General features: G+C 44.6%; 1 protein-coding gene across 3 annotated transcripts in view; it reads right to left on the minus strand.

Moving 5' to 3' along the window:
- Positions 1 to 2,346: 2,346 nt before the first annotated feature.
- The window catches only part of HMG20A (high mobility group 20A), an 84,118-nt gene continuing 72,591 nt past the window's right edge, over positions 2,347 to 13,873 (minus strand). For all 3 annotated transcript variants that reach the window (XM_050967059.1, XM_050967060.1, XM_050967058.1), the window contains exons 8-11: positions 12,502 to 12,577; positions 11,400 to 11,615; positions 10,641 to 10,785; positions 2,347 to 5,812 (exon numbers count right to left, since the gene is read on the minus strand). In XM_050967059.1, the coding sequence (XP_050823016.1) occupies positions 10,649 to 10,785; positions 11,400 to 11,615; positions 12,502 to 12,577 (429 nt within the window). In that variant the 3' untranslated portion in view covers positions 2,347 to 5,812; positions 10,641 to 10,648. The remainder of the gene's footprint in view (positions 5,813 to 10,640; positions 10,786 to 11,399; positions 11,616 to 12,501; positions 12,578 to 13,873) is intronic.

Consider the following 13,873-nt stretch of genomic DNA (forward strand, 5'->3'; position numbering starts at 1 on the left):
CTGCAGCTTTTGCAACTAAGAAGGCAGTTCCTGAATTTGACTAGGAAATCCCAAAGATTAAAAAGACAAAATATTCAATGCTTTCAGCAATGAGGAAGGAAGAGACAAAATGATCCGCTGGTCAGTGGCAGATCATTACAGAAGAGTTGAAGGATAACCTTTAACTCTAACTGGACTGTATGTGTTCCAGGCTCCAAAGAATACAGCTGAACTCATGCGAAGTATAAAAAATACCTCACTTGAAATCTCATCTACATTATTGACAGGAAATTGACTGCGGAACAGGAAGGAGCTGTGAGCTTTTTCTCTGAAAAGAACCCAAGCTCCCCTATCTACTCTAAAGGATTATTAATCACTGATCCAATCCAGCAGCTGCACAGCAAAGAGGGATTAAGAAAAGGAAGAAACAACCAGTGGAAATATTACAACGCATCATGGTTTGTTTTAAAGAAAGCACGATTGGCCACCATCTGCTGCCTGATGTCAGACACAGGGATAGCAGCACTGGCTGAAAGGGAAATAGACCCCTGCCTTTGGTGATGCATTTCTTGTGGCTGTTTGTTACTTTTGCAGGTGTGCACCAGTCCTGTTCTCGCCAGTGTTTAGACAGGAAAACGTTGGTGATGCCAAATATTTAAGGTGTGACACAAAGCCAAATGAGCATATATCCTGATATCTGAAAGAGTACCGGAACCAATGACTTAATTGTGTATAAACAGAACTAGTAATCAAACTGGACAATCATGATAATCAGGTGTGACCACAGAAATAAGTTAAATGGATGGTTGACTAAAGCCCCATGGTTTTGGAAGGAGTTCCACTGCAGGAGAAATTCATCCAGCCAGAAGACTCCTTCACATGAGAGTCTATTCCCAAGGTATGGGCTGCATGAGGTGTGATGGGGCAAGGCCAGATGGCTATAGGAAAGTAGTGAGGAACAGGTATGTTAGCCCCAGGCTAAACAAATCACTGGTACCATGGTAACCAAATGGCAGTTACTCCAGGTTAATCAAGACACCTGGGGCCAATTAAGATCCTTCTAGAAAGCAGTGGAGATCATTAGATTGACCGGGACACCTGAAGCCAATCAAGGGCTGGCGGGAACTAGTTAAAAACCTCCCAGTTAGTCAGTGAGGCATGGGTGCCAGGTGCTATAGGAGGGAGCTGTGCTTTTGGAGGAACGAAGTAGTATGAACCCATATCAGGCGCAAGGAAGGAGGCCCTGAGGTAACGGTGAAGGAGACATTGAGTGGAGGGCTGCTGTGGGGAAGTGGCCCAGGGAATTGTACATGTCCTATTTCCAAAGTTAGCTACCATAGCTGCTAATTTTAGGGTCCCTGGGCTGGATCCCTGATTAGAGAGTGGGCCTGGGCTCCCCCCTCCCCTCCCTGATTAATCACTGATACTGGGAGACAACAGAGACTGTGCAAGGGAGGATAGCTTCTCCTCACCTCCCGTGTTGGCTTATGATGAAAATGGCTCAGTAAGCTGTGACCCTTGCCTCTAGAGAGAGAAGGGCTACATGGAGGGTCACAGTGAGCCTCTGAAGCTAGCAAAATCTGCCAGGAAATGCAGCATCCATGGAGTCAAGGTTGGAGCTCTGCCACAGAGGATAAAAGATGGCTTTCCAGTGAGCAGAAATGGAAGACAAATAGAAGATTCTGGAAGGGGAAGGAAAAGGAGCTGAAGAGGTCTGGGGGTAAGACAAGATGGTAGATGACCAAGAAAAGAGACAGAGAAAAAATTGGTGGGAGAAACCCAAAGAAGGGAGAAAAATGAGGGTGGATGAGAAGCAAAGAAAGGACCTGCTCAGTTGACTCAGTTGGGTAACAGCGGGATGACGGGCCATTCTTTGCCTATGGCTTGCCCTATTAATGATGTTGTATGACTATTAAATATTAATGGTCTTCATGGGGTTTTCAACAGTTCTTACTTTCTTCAGGGAAGCTACACTTGAAAGAGGGCAGCCATTCACCCCTCTCTCCCTTCAGCGCCAGGGCCCCTCCATATAGAGCTAATACACTTGGGCTGCAGAGGATCGGGAGCTTCCATTAGTTCTGATTAACTGACAGACAGGATAAAGACTGAGCATTCTCCCCTACTCTGCTCCAAGTATCACCTTCACATAAAACCAAATTACAACCCAGCACGACGTTCTACAATACAGACTCCTCAAACTGTGAACCCACCATTCAAATGAGCCCCTGGGGAAATGAACGTGTTGCCAATATAGATTGCTTAAGAGTTTTCGTGACCAATGTGGAGTTGACAAAGTCTCTCAGACAAGAAGGCAATGGTGGTAGGATTTCTCTCATTAACATGCAGTTAAAATTGATTCAGAATGAATTCAGTGCTGAACAGTTTTAATGAAGCAAATGTTAAGCAAGCATATCATCTTCTTAAACAAAGAAAGTCTAAAAATTTAATTGCAAAAACACTTGTACAGAAAACTTGGCATTTCAACAATTCCAAACACATTAATCCAGCCAATGGACTCCATTTTAATATGTTTTTGTTAACATTTCTCAGAGCAAAGAAAATGTCTGACCCTGCTCCTCCCCTCACCACCCACTTAATTTTTTTTGTCAGCCAACACATTGAAAAATGTAAACTGCAGTGACACTCATGAAAAACACTGAAAAGGCAAAATTCACTTTTCATTGGATAAATCAGTGCAGATATGAAGTTTCTTAATGAGACAAAACATCATCTGTAATATTGTTGGAGAGCAAGAACTCAAACCATACCCCCCCATCCCAGCTGCTTCAAAATGGGCCGTGTCATCACATCTCTCTTCCTCTGTGTTGGGGAAAAAGGGAAAGATTGGTCAGTCAGCATGCAGCTAACAGTAAGTACCTGCTTAACTCTCCCATCCAAGAACATGCATGCTTTGCCCAACACAGAGATACGTTGGCAATGTGCCAGGAGCTGACAGCTACATCTGATTGTGTAAGACAGGGCAGCTTATGGACACAAAGTGGATCAAGCCCTTGCATCACAATGCTGAGGCCTTGAGTCTCCATGGGGTGTATCTCTGTATTAAAGACAAGCATTACCACTGACTGATTTGTTAGAACTCTTTGGGCCCAGGTTTTGGGTGTGGACTGCACTTAGGCTACTCCCACTTCAATACAGCAGTCAATTGCCACAATTACTAAATGATGTGAGACAGAGGTGCTTTTTCCTGAGATGCTATTTATCTACAGGATGTTCTCCCACAACTTGTTCACTACAGAATTCAGAACTAGTTCATGCTAACATCTGCTGGTCTCGCCCAGTGTTCCCTCTAATTTTTCCCATCAATGTGCAGAATGAATCACTTTCATATTGGTGCACATATCAAAATTCATGTGGTGGGGGTTAGACCGAGGGGTTCGGAGCATGGGAGGGGGCTTAGGGCTGGGGCAGAGGGTTGGGTGCAAGGGGTGAGGGATCCGGCTGGGGGTGCAGGTTCTCGGGTGGGGCCGGGGATGAGGAGCTCAGGGCTGGGACAGAGGATTGGGTGCAGGGTGTGTGGGCTCTAGCTAGGGGTGCAGGCTCTGGGGTGGGGCTGAGGATGATAGGTTTGGGGTGCAAGAGGGTGCTCCTTGGCTACAGTTGGGAGAGAGGACTCCCCTTAGTTCTCCCTCCCTGCAGCGGCACCTGGGCTGGGGCGGGGAAAGGCGCCTCTTCCTGCCGTGGCAGCTCTGGAGCTGGGGCTGCAGGATAGGTGCCCCTCCCCCAGCCCCAGCAGGTCTGGGCCTGGGGAGGGCCACCCCAGGGTCCGGGCCAACCTGCGACGCCCCGGCTGTGCCCAGGCCTGATTCGGCTGTCCCTGGGCCCGGGCCGTCCTGGCTGCGACAGGTCCTCGGGAGGGTACCCCGAGCACCTGCGCAGCGCTAAATAGAATGCTGTGAGGCTGCACAGCTTACAGGGAACTTAGGTCTTGCCTTTGTTAAGGAAAAAGAAAGTCAATGCCCCAAGTTGCAGCTCTTGTGGGTGAAGTCTTGAAAAATGATGAGAGAAAATACAAAAACGCGTCCCTCCCTGAAGGAAGACTTGAGCTTACAAGCAAACCCTTGCTGTTTGGCTGCAGTGTAGGTAGCAGCTGCAAGGCAAGGAGTGAGTGAGACCCTGTACAGATGGCTTTGACTTGGAGGTGGCTTCAAGCAAATGTGAAATCTGTGCAGCATGCACTAAAGAGTGGAAAAGAGGGAACTACTTTTTAATCTTCAAATATAAAATTGGGCAGATGCTTACACTGCAGATCCATGAAACTGTTCTTGCTTGCATCAGCATAGTAAGGTAATAAAAGCATTCCCAGTTCATGATAGGAAAAGTCCCAAGATTTTCTGGAGGAGGAGTAGGAAGATGGCAGGTAGAACGGAGAGCATGTCTGGACCATCATAATAAAGCCCAAGGGTATTCAAGAAGTTCTCAACTGAAGCCTGAACTAATAATTTGACAGGAGCCCAAGGGCTGCAAATAATTTCCATAAGACGGTGCAGACAGTAGACGTCTTCATCTTTGACAAGCAGGTGAGGTGCAATTCAGAGAAACTACAGATCTCAGCACACAAAAACACACTCGCCATGAGTGAAAGGTCACTCAGATCAAGCTGGAACATCCCATGCAGGAAGCAGTAGTCTCCAGAAGATGCACTTTTATATTAAAGGTGAGGGTAGCCATGGGCTGCACTGCGGAATTCTATGCGCCACAATTTGCTCACCTCTGCTAAAGTTGCTCTCTGCGGTTGCACTTCATTGCAGGCCCCTTTTATAAAAATGGTTCCTTAGCACTACAACAGCAGATGGGCAGAGGGAAATGTAATTCCCCTGCCTGTTTCCCTTTGTGGTGGAGAGACGACTTGGAACATAATTAATTCGCTCAAGCAGGCTGCAGCTCACATCATATTAGACAAAGCAACATATCAGGGGACAGAAAAGCAACGTGTTTTATTTTAGTCTAAAATAAAGTTTTGTACTTTTCCTGCTGGCTGAGAGAAGCCAGCCTTTCACTTTCTCTCTTGATTACTGCTGACCTTTTCAGCAGTAAAATGCTGCACCAGACATTTTCAATAGATAGGAACAGTGGAATCTTGCTGAGAAGCAGGACACCGTATATGTGCAGCAGAGATGCTTGGAAAGAGTAGTTGGGAGGGGGGAAGAGAGAGCCCTTCCTTCGGGGCCACTCATCATGAAGTGCCAGCCACAGCCAATACCAGCAGGAAGGAACCTCATTGTACGAGATGCAGCCTAGATCAAAAAAGAGAAGCTTGCACTGAAGACACGATAGGCGGGGTAGTAAGGAAGGCTGTGTCTATCACAGCAAAGAATACAGGTGTTGCTATACAGTGCAGCAAACATCAACTAACAAGAAAAGGACAAAAGGAGAACTGGAAAGGGAGAAGGAAACCCCACAGAAAGGATGAAGAGATACAAAGCAACATAACATTTCAAAGCTCTATTACCACAACACGAAGGCTGCCTCCACTACACAGACTGGAAGCAGATTCACCGCCATTGTTGTCCAGTCCACAGAGTGTGTGGGTATCCCCCCACCCAGCTGAAATGATGGAAAACTGATGATTGTATGGTAGTCACATGCTCTGAAAGCTTTACATGGAGGATAGTTCAAATGTTTAGTGGCTGGTGCCTGTGGCTTCATAGGAGCTTTTAATTCATTAAACAGTTTGCCCCATTAAACAGTTTGCTTAGGCAGGGACCAGGACAGATCCTGAAGTCCTGCCTCCAACGTTCAGTCTGTTTCCACCATGGCTTTTCATTCCTCGCTGGCTGAATCACTTTTGTAAGACACCCCTGGGCCAGGAGACCTGCAGAAGAAACAGAAACATAAATGTTAGAAGTTTAGACCAGTCTGCCAAAATAAACAGGACTTTGTGAAGAGATTTTTGGAGGGTTAATTTGAAGAGACTATATTGAAGTACACTAGATAGCTGGAAAGCCTACAGAGAAAGAAGCTTATCAAGTTGCTTGGACAGCTTTCCGTTGAGAAACCAGAATAGGATCCTTTATAAGAGTTACCAGGGAGTCAGCTCAGAATTACCTCTGAAGATCACCTTTGAATCCGTGTTTCAGCCCAAACACTTTCAAATAAACTATTTCCCCCATATAAGTATGTATCTTTGGGGCATGGACTGTCTACTGTTCTGTCTCTGTACAATGCCCACACTAAGGGGCCCCATTCTTGGTTGGTCCCTAAGCACTACTGTAATAAATAATAATCATGCAATGTAACTTCCTAGGCTCCTGGGGTTCAATGTGCCTGTAACTCAGGGAGCGGCATACTGTCCCTTGGAGGAAAGGGGAGCCAAGGCAGACTCAGATTCAGCTAGGTAACCAAGAGGGAGAGAGGAGAGCCACTATGTATAGGGCCCCACAAATTCATGGTCATGAAAAAAGTGTCACGGCCGATGAAATCTGATCTTGTGTGTACTTTTATCCTATACTGTAGAGATTTCATGGGGAAGACCAGAGTTTCTCAAACTGGGGGCCTCAACCCAAAAGGGGAAAATGGGGGTGGTGGGGTGTCAGAAGAGTATTGTAGAGGCTGGCCGTGGTATTGCCATCCTTACTTCTGCACTGCCTTCAGTGCTGGGTGGCTGGAGAGCAGTGGTTGCTGGCCGAGGGCCCAGCTCTGAAGGCAGCAGCGCAGAAGTAAGGGTGGCAATACCATACTATGCCATCCTTACTTCTGCGCTGCTGCTGGCAGCGGTGCTGCCTTCAGAGCTGGGCTCCCAGCCAGCAGCTGCCATTCTCTGGCTGCCCAGCTCTGAATGCAGCATCGCCGCCAGCAGGAGCCCAGAAGTAAGGGTGGCAATACCGCAACTGTCCTACAATAGCCTTGTGACCCCTCCACAACCCCCTTTTGGGTCAGGAGCCCTACAATTACAACACTGAATTTGAGATTTAAATAATCTGAAATAATGAAAATCCTATGACCGTAAAATTGACTAAGGCCTTAACTATGTAGAATACCAGGGGCCCAGTTGGCTTGGGGGAAGATAGCATGCATTCTGCTTGGAGGAGCAGGCAGAGTGAAATGATTGACAAGTTAAAGCCCAGGAAGCTGAGTTAGCCTTACCAACAGAGAGTGAGCTGCTATCCCTTGGAAACCCTGGAGGTAAGAAAAGCCATTTTGGAGTAGGGAAGGGCAGGACTGGCTGTGTGGGGAGCTGGTGAGTCCCAGGCATGCATGCAGGGTTCCTCCAAGACTTGGCCTCTGGGGGCCTGGAAGCAACATCCCTCAGCTTGGGCCTTTCCCTCTCCAAGGTGACTCCCAGTTTGTAGAGTTTTGTTGGGAAAATTCCTCCCAGCCAGATTGAGTTAGCTCTTTAGCTCCCTAGGGAAAAATCAGTCACCACATGGCACCACCACTGCTCTGTTTGCTAGTCCAGGGCTGGCACCAGCTGAGAATGCATCTGAGCACTAGGGTAGGAGACTAAAAAGTTTAGATTTTTAGTATAGTTTTGTAACCTGCACCTTGAGCCCTGTACCCCTTTGCAGTAAGGGGAAATCCTGGGTCCAGAAGCAGTCTGATTCCTGCATGAAGAGGACACTTGATAGCAGCAATCATCAGCCCTTCTGTAGTAACTGAGGAGTCCAGAGCCATCTCTGAACCTGAGGATCATTTGCAGAGTTGTGAGGGCACCAGCCTTTAGTTAGCTAGTCAGAGAGATTATTTAGGAGACCCTCCTACTCCCTGAGCTGTGTCCTCAAGCCAGTGGGTAAGAGTTGGGGATTTTATTACCTGCTGCCTATTAAACCTGTGAAGGGACATGCCAACTTATCCCTCTTGGGAGTCTTTGGGGCTGTACTGAACCCAGTTAGCCAAGTTGCTAACTGTTGCACAGAAGATATTATGGTCACAATTCACCAAGGGCCCCTACAAAGTATGCATACAAATGGAATGCTAATTTTTACGTTTGCTATATCAGCTTACGTGACTGAGGGAATTCATTGGTATTATCAGTCTGGGCACCAGTGTCCCTGAGAATGGTGTTCTACCCTGTTATGTTATACTTATCTCCTGTTTAATATAATTACTGTGTTGAATACAGTGTGTGTGTGTTTCTTGGGAGCCTCCAACTATCTGGCAAATAAGTGGAGGTTACCCTGTGGTTAGAATTTTCTTCCCAAGCTGCCTTGATGATCCTGCCAGGAAGGAGTGGGGGCAAGGTGGGGTCGGGGCACCTCCAAATAAATTCATATGGGAAGAAAATAAATAAATTACACCCTACTGAGTGGAAGGCAGGATCCAGAAGAACCCAGGCCTGTCCATCTAAAGCTGCAAGGAGATGGGTGCTAACGGAGGTAACTGGGTGGTAGGGGGCATTATAACGATATTTCTATGTACATAAAAGTGTACCTCTATATTTTAATATTCTGTTTGGTGTTTGTGTTCTTCAGTGCTGTGTAATATAGCATTTGTCAGGTACTTTAGCTATTAGAAATCAGCTTAGCTCTGTGAGTACAGTATTTTTGAAGAACAATGTAATTGTAAAAGCAAATAGGTTTCTGATCATCATTTTTATTTTTAAATGTGCTTCTGAGCACCAAGCCAACTATTTGGCTGATACACATTCTTTTGAGAAAATACTTATACTGTATATCAGACTAACAAAGGGAAGATGGTGCTGACAATCTACCAATGGTAGACTCTTACTAAGTTCTCTCACCTTCTTCTATTTTAAGGTTCTTGCTTTTGTTTACAAGTCCTATCTTCTCTTAAGTGTGAGCCCACTTACACAAACACCCATCCGCACCCCCGACTTCCTTCACAAGCTCCTGTCACTGGATGTGACAATGCCAAGTGCATGTCAGGATAATTAATTGCACCGTAAGAGTTTGGAACATCAGGCCCAGTTGTCTGTATATGTTTGTATAATGAAGCCAGGCCACTATTAATTACATTTTTTTAATTGCCTTATCTACTGTTTTTCTAGGAATGGGTTTTTTTTTTAACCATAATTGGGAAGGAGGAATTCTGGAGCAAAAACATTTTTTCCAAACTGCTCAAAGCTGAATCCAGTTTTTCCAAGAACAAAATATTTACATCTTGAAACCACAGAAAATGTCAGTGATTCCTAGAAAATAAGAATCCTCTGAGGCTTCCCATGACAACTGGGACCCAAACCATACAGCAGAAACTGCCTAGATTTGAGTAACCTTGAGATAGGTTATGGTGTTTTAAAGAGAAAACATCTGTCTCAAGGACAGGGGTGCCCTTCTAACACCTGACTGATGGGAGACCACTTTGCCAGTTATTCCGTTTTGTCTCAAGTTCTCCCATCCCCCTCCAATCCTCAATTCTCCTTTTTTTGTTGAGCCAACAAGAATGCTAATTGAAAACACTGTGTGAAAATTAGAAGGCAGATGAGCAACTGAAAATCCCAGACCTAGATCCACAAGCTGTTCCCTTTCATAAATAGCAGCAGTAATGCCACTTCTTTATTCTGCTGGGAGCTCAGTCATCTCTTAGAACTACAGTCCGTTCCATCTGGCTACCCACTGGAAGGACAATGATCTTTTAGCTTAAGCCACTCTGTAATGTGGAACATATAATTAATTGCACTGTGCAATATCACAAAAGGTCATGACCAGGAAGGATGAAGACTCCTGCCTTTATATTTGCAGATGGACCCCATCTCATAACACATTAAGTCCGAATTTTAGCTGTATTTATGCATGCCATTTATAGTGCAGAATACGCTGGAATGTATGGTACACATTCCAAAAAAATCCAGGCCAGTGTGCTTACAGCAACAAAAGCAGGTAAAAGATTCAAGCCCAGGATATTCAGATCAAAATTGCAACATTATAATCCTGTTGTTGCCCCACAAAGTACGCTAATATGTATACAGCATGGGGAGGTGTCTTATAGTGCAAAAGTTGGGTTGTTTTGTTTGCTTGCTATTCATCAAGTCTTTTATTAAGGCTTTTCTAGACGGTAAGCAGCAAAGCAAAATTTGCAGAATCATGATCTCTGAAATACTATAAGCATATCATAAAGATGTATCGGATCATTAAACCTCAGCAAATGCTATGTGTGGCCTGACCCAGTTATATCTTGCTTAATTTATCTGTATACCTGCAGGTCCAAAAGAACACAACACATAACCAATTTGACAATTTCTGTGTGCTACAGACTTGCTAAGTGTCCACAGCAAAACGGGAAGCTGTTTTAACTTTAGGAATTGGGATTAGCTGGTGAACAGCCCTTTGGTGATAACAGAATTTCTCAATGACTACCCAAACTAGGAAACGCTCACTGCAGAATTCTTCAGATTCATCATGCTCGACAGAGAAATCTTCTCGTCAGTACGTCATGCATGCAAAGGAATGTTCCTCCTTCTCTGTTCTACTCCAGACTTTGGCAGTCTTATTATTCATCTGATACATCAACCAAGATGTTGAACAATCCTGCGACATACCAAGCACTTAAGTCTCCCTTAGAAATCAGACAGGAGATTTTCAAAGCCATAAATGGGAGTAAGAACACCCAACTTCCACTGAAAATGGTTGAGCATCTGACTGGTCTCTGTGCCTTTGAAAATTTCCCCTCATTTATTTCCAGGCTTGATGCAGTGGATGTGGTATAGATGCTGATAAGCAAATCAGTCTGAGCAAGGGGGTGCTTACCCAAGTCATTAGCGATCAAGCCGGTTTACAACCTCTCGGACTGTGGCTATGAGATTCTCATTCTCCTGTGGGTTAGCCAGAATAATACCGTGCAGTCTGTTCATGTACGAGTCAATGGTGTCCATTGTGGGGGTCTCCCCACTGCCTACAGTAAATATAGTGCAAGAAAAGAAAACACAAGAGTATTTAGATAACTACAGCAGTATCAAACATTACCATTCTAAGGAGGGTTTGCGTCAAGGCGAAAACATATTGCACATAGTTAGACCCAAAATAAATGTAACTGAAATAAAGCATAAATCTTTAGCACAAAAGCCCAGATCCTCAAAGGTATTTAGGTGCCTAACTTCCATTGATTTCAGTGGAATTTAGGAGCCAAAATAACTGTGAGGATCAGGGCCAAAGGGATCATATGGCAAGGGTACACAGCAGTATTGTTCCCTTTGTCTGCACCTGTAAAAGACCCTCTGGGACTAAAAGCCTCTCCCCACAAAAAAGAGAAGAGAAAATCCCCAATACAGAGAGCAATTGTATTAAAAAGTTACAAAACTGGGAGACAGCACCTTTAACTCTAGCCCTCATCCTGCATCCATTGTCAGGCTCCAACTTGCAGCACAGGAAAGCTTTAAAAACAGACCTGCAGCCTAGAATTAGTAAACCAGGCCACGGAAAGTAAATTCACAGGAACCAGTGACATACAACTAACAGAAGTTGGACTTAAGCAGTGGTAGAGAAGCCCCACAAAGAAATGGGGATTACCTGGTAGTGGGACTCCGGCAAAGCTGCTGGTGAGTGCTTGCCGTAAGGTCTCTAGATGCTGCTGCAGCACTGTGTTCCGGCTGCGCTCCTGGATCACATCCACCTCCAACTTCTCCACAGCAGTGCGCATACTCTCCACGTGCTTCTGCAGGGCAGCGTTCCTCTCCTCAAACTCCATGTTGGATTTACGCAGCTGGCGCAGCTCTGCTTCCCGTGCTGTGAACACACCCCGAAAAGGTATGAAATAACTGTAGAAAGCAGTCCTGTGGTGGTGAAGCAGAATGTTCAGGGATTGCCACTCAACTGAGGATGATTAAAAAAACAGTACTATTTTGGGCTACATATGAAGAAGCATCACATCACAGAACAGCAAATTGATAATGCCTAGAATTCTGAAGTTAATTCTGAATTCAATTTAATACCAGAGATACTGACAAATTAGAGTGAGTTTAGAGCAGAGGAACAAAAATGACTAGAGGGATTGATTGAGGAAGGAAGATTGAAAGAACTACTATGAATACTTTCAGCACACTATAGATCAGCAATACAGTGACAAGGGGGCTAGAGACAAGCAACTGACTACAAGTATTAGCAGCGTGTACATTTTAGGTGCCTGAAGTTGAAATTTATTAGAGTACGGAATAATCTCCCAAGGGAACTGGCAGAAACCCCATCACTTGAGACATATGAATCTATGAATATGAAATCAAACCCTACAACAATGGAGAACATATTGTCGAACAATATTGGCTGGGGTCATGGACTAGTTGGCCCAAAGAGACTTTCTCTTGTCTAACTTCTGCTAACTAGCGCACATTATCTGCTCAACTATTTCAAATATTTCCTCATTCTAACAGAGCAATGCAGTTGGAAAGACTGGGAAAATAGCATCTATATGAGTTTGCCTACAGATTGGTGCTGCTGTACATTCTCCACAGAGAATCCTATTGGAAGAGGGTAGGCCTGGAGTACCTATCTGCTCATCCATTATACTCCTAAGAAATACTGTAACCTTACTAACGCACTGAGCCATCTGACTTCACTTTGTGTAAAGTACTTTCTGTGGCAGGGCTGGCGAAAACACTGCACGAGTTTAATTAACCTTTGCTGTGATTCAGGAACTCTTCTGTGAAGATTGGGATATCAAAAACAGACCGCTCCTTCGTGTCTGCTTCTTTCTGCAGATAGAAAGTGACACAGTTAAATACTGCTAATTCTCAACTGTTAATAAAAGAAGTGACAGGTCTATCAAGAAAATGAAAAGAAGGATGGAGATGATTCCAGCAAGCCCCTTTCTCTAAAGAAGCTATTGGGCAAATCAAGCACTGAACTGGAGATGACAGGGACTCCTATTCCTAGAAAGCCACAAGGCATCTGAGAGGTACAAGGGAAGTGAGCGTTTAACACATGTAGATCTCAATGGTTCAGATATTTCATATAACCTGCCACCTAACATTTTTTACCTTAATGAAACTGCACATTACGCAAGACTTCAGTACTTTCATAGCTATTCTCATGAATTCATCCACCTCTCCAAATTACCATACTTCAGAACAAGCCTCTCCAGTAAGACAAGATGGCAGATAAAGTAGATGATAGTTATAGTAAGTTTCACAGCTCTGTATTTGACCATCAATGCCAAGATATCCAGTGAGAGAACAGGGAAAAGAGCTAAGAAAAGAAAAGGGAGAACCTTGCAGTGGGTCTCACAGTTCCTTGTTTCTGTCTGTTAGGGATTGCAGAAGGTGCAGAGATGACATATTCTGCCTCAGAAATAAAGACAGGAGCTACACAATACTTTAAATGAGCCATATCTTTGCCAAGCAGACTATTTTTCAGACAGTTTTTTATCATGGGTGAAAACAGACAGACACAATGGTATAGAATTTGTGCAAATTGTCAAATTGCTTATGACTAGCAAGGATGAGGTGGTTTATTTTTCATTTTCTGGGGGAAGAGAGAGAGGAAAAGGGAAGGGTGTTTGTGTGTGCTTTTAAAAAAACAAACGTCTGCTCCCTTGCACTCTTCCGGGTTCCAGATTACAGTGGAACTCATGCAGATCTCCATCATTGTGGGAATGACTTCAGTCATTCAGGTTTCTACCCTTTGCATGCTGCAAAGCCAAGCTCTGCAAGGGCAAGGTTCGTAAATCCACAACTGTATAGGGTGTTGATTGTTTTCTCCCAGATTATGGGCACAGGAGCCATCAGGACTGCTGCAGGAACCATGACCTGGGGGATAATTCACATCCCACCACCTCAAATGCACAATGTTGTCAATCATGTGTACATTAGGGGTAATAAATATGTATGTTGGATGTTGCCCCTAACTCTCTTAACAGCACACTGTTGGCAGGTGAGCAGCAAAGCAAAACATAGAAAATCTTGACCTCTGAAGTGCTGTCTACTGATAGTTTCAATATTAGGACTACAGTAAGTTTTACTGTCCTACCTGTGCACAAAATAGGAGCATGG

The sequence above is a fragment of the Gopherus flavomarginatus genome, chromosome 9 (genome assembly GCF_025201925.1).
Source record: "Gopherus flavomarginatus isolate rGopFla2 chromosome 9, rGopFla2.mat.asm, whole genome shotgun sequence".
Classification (NCBI taxonomy): domain Eukaryota; kingdom Metazoa; phylum Chordata; order Testudines; family Testudinidae; genus Gopherus; species Gopherus flavomarginatus.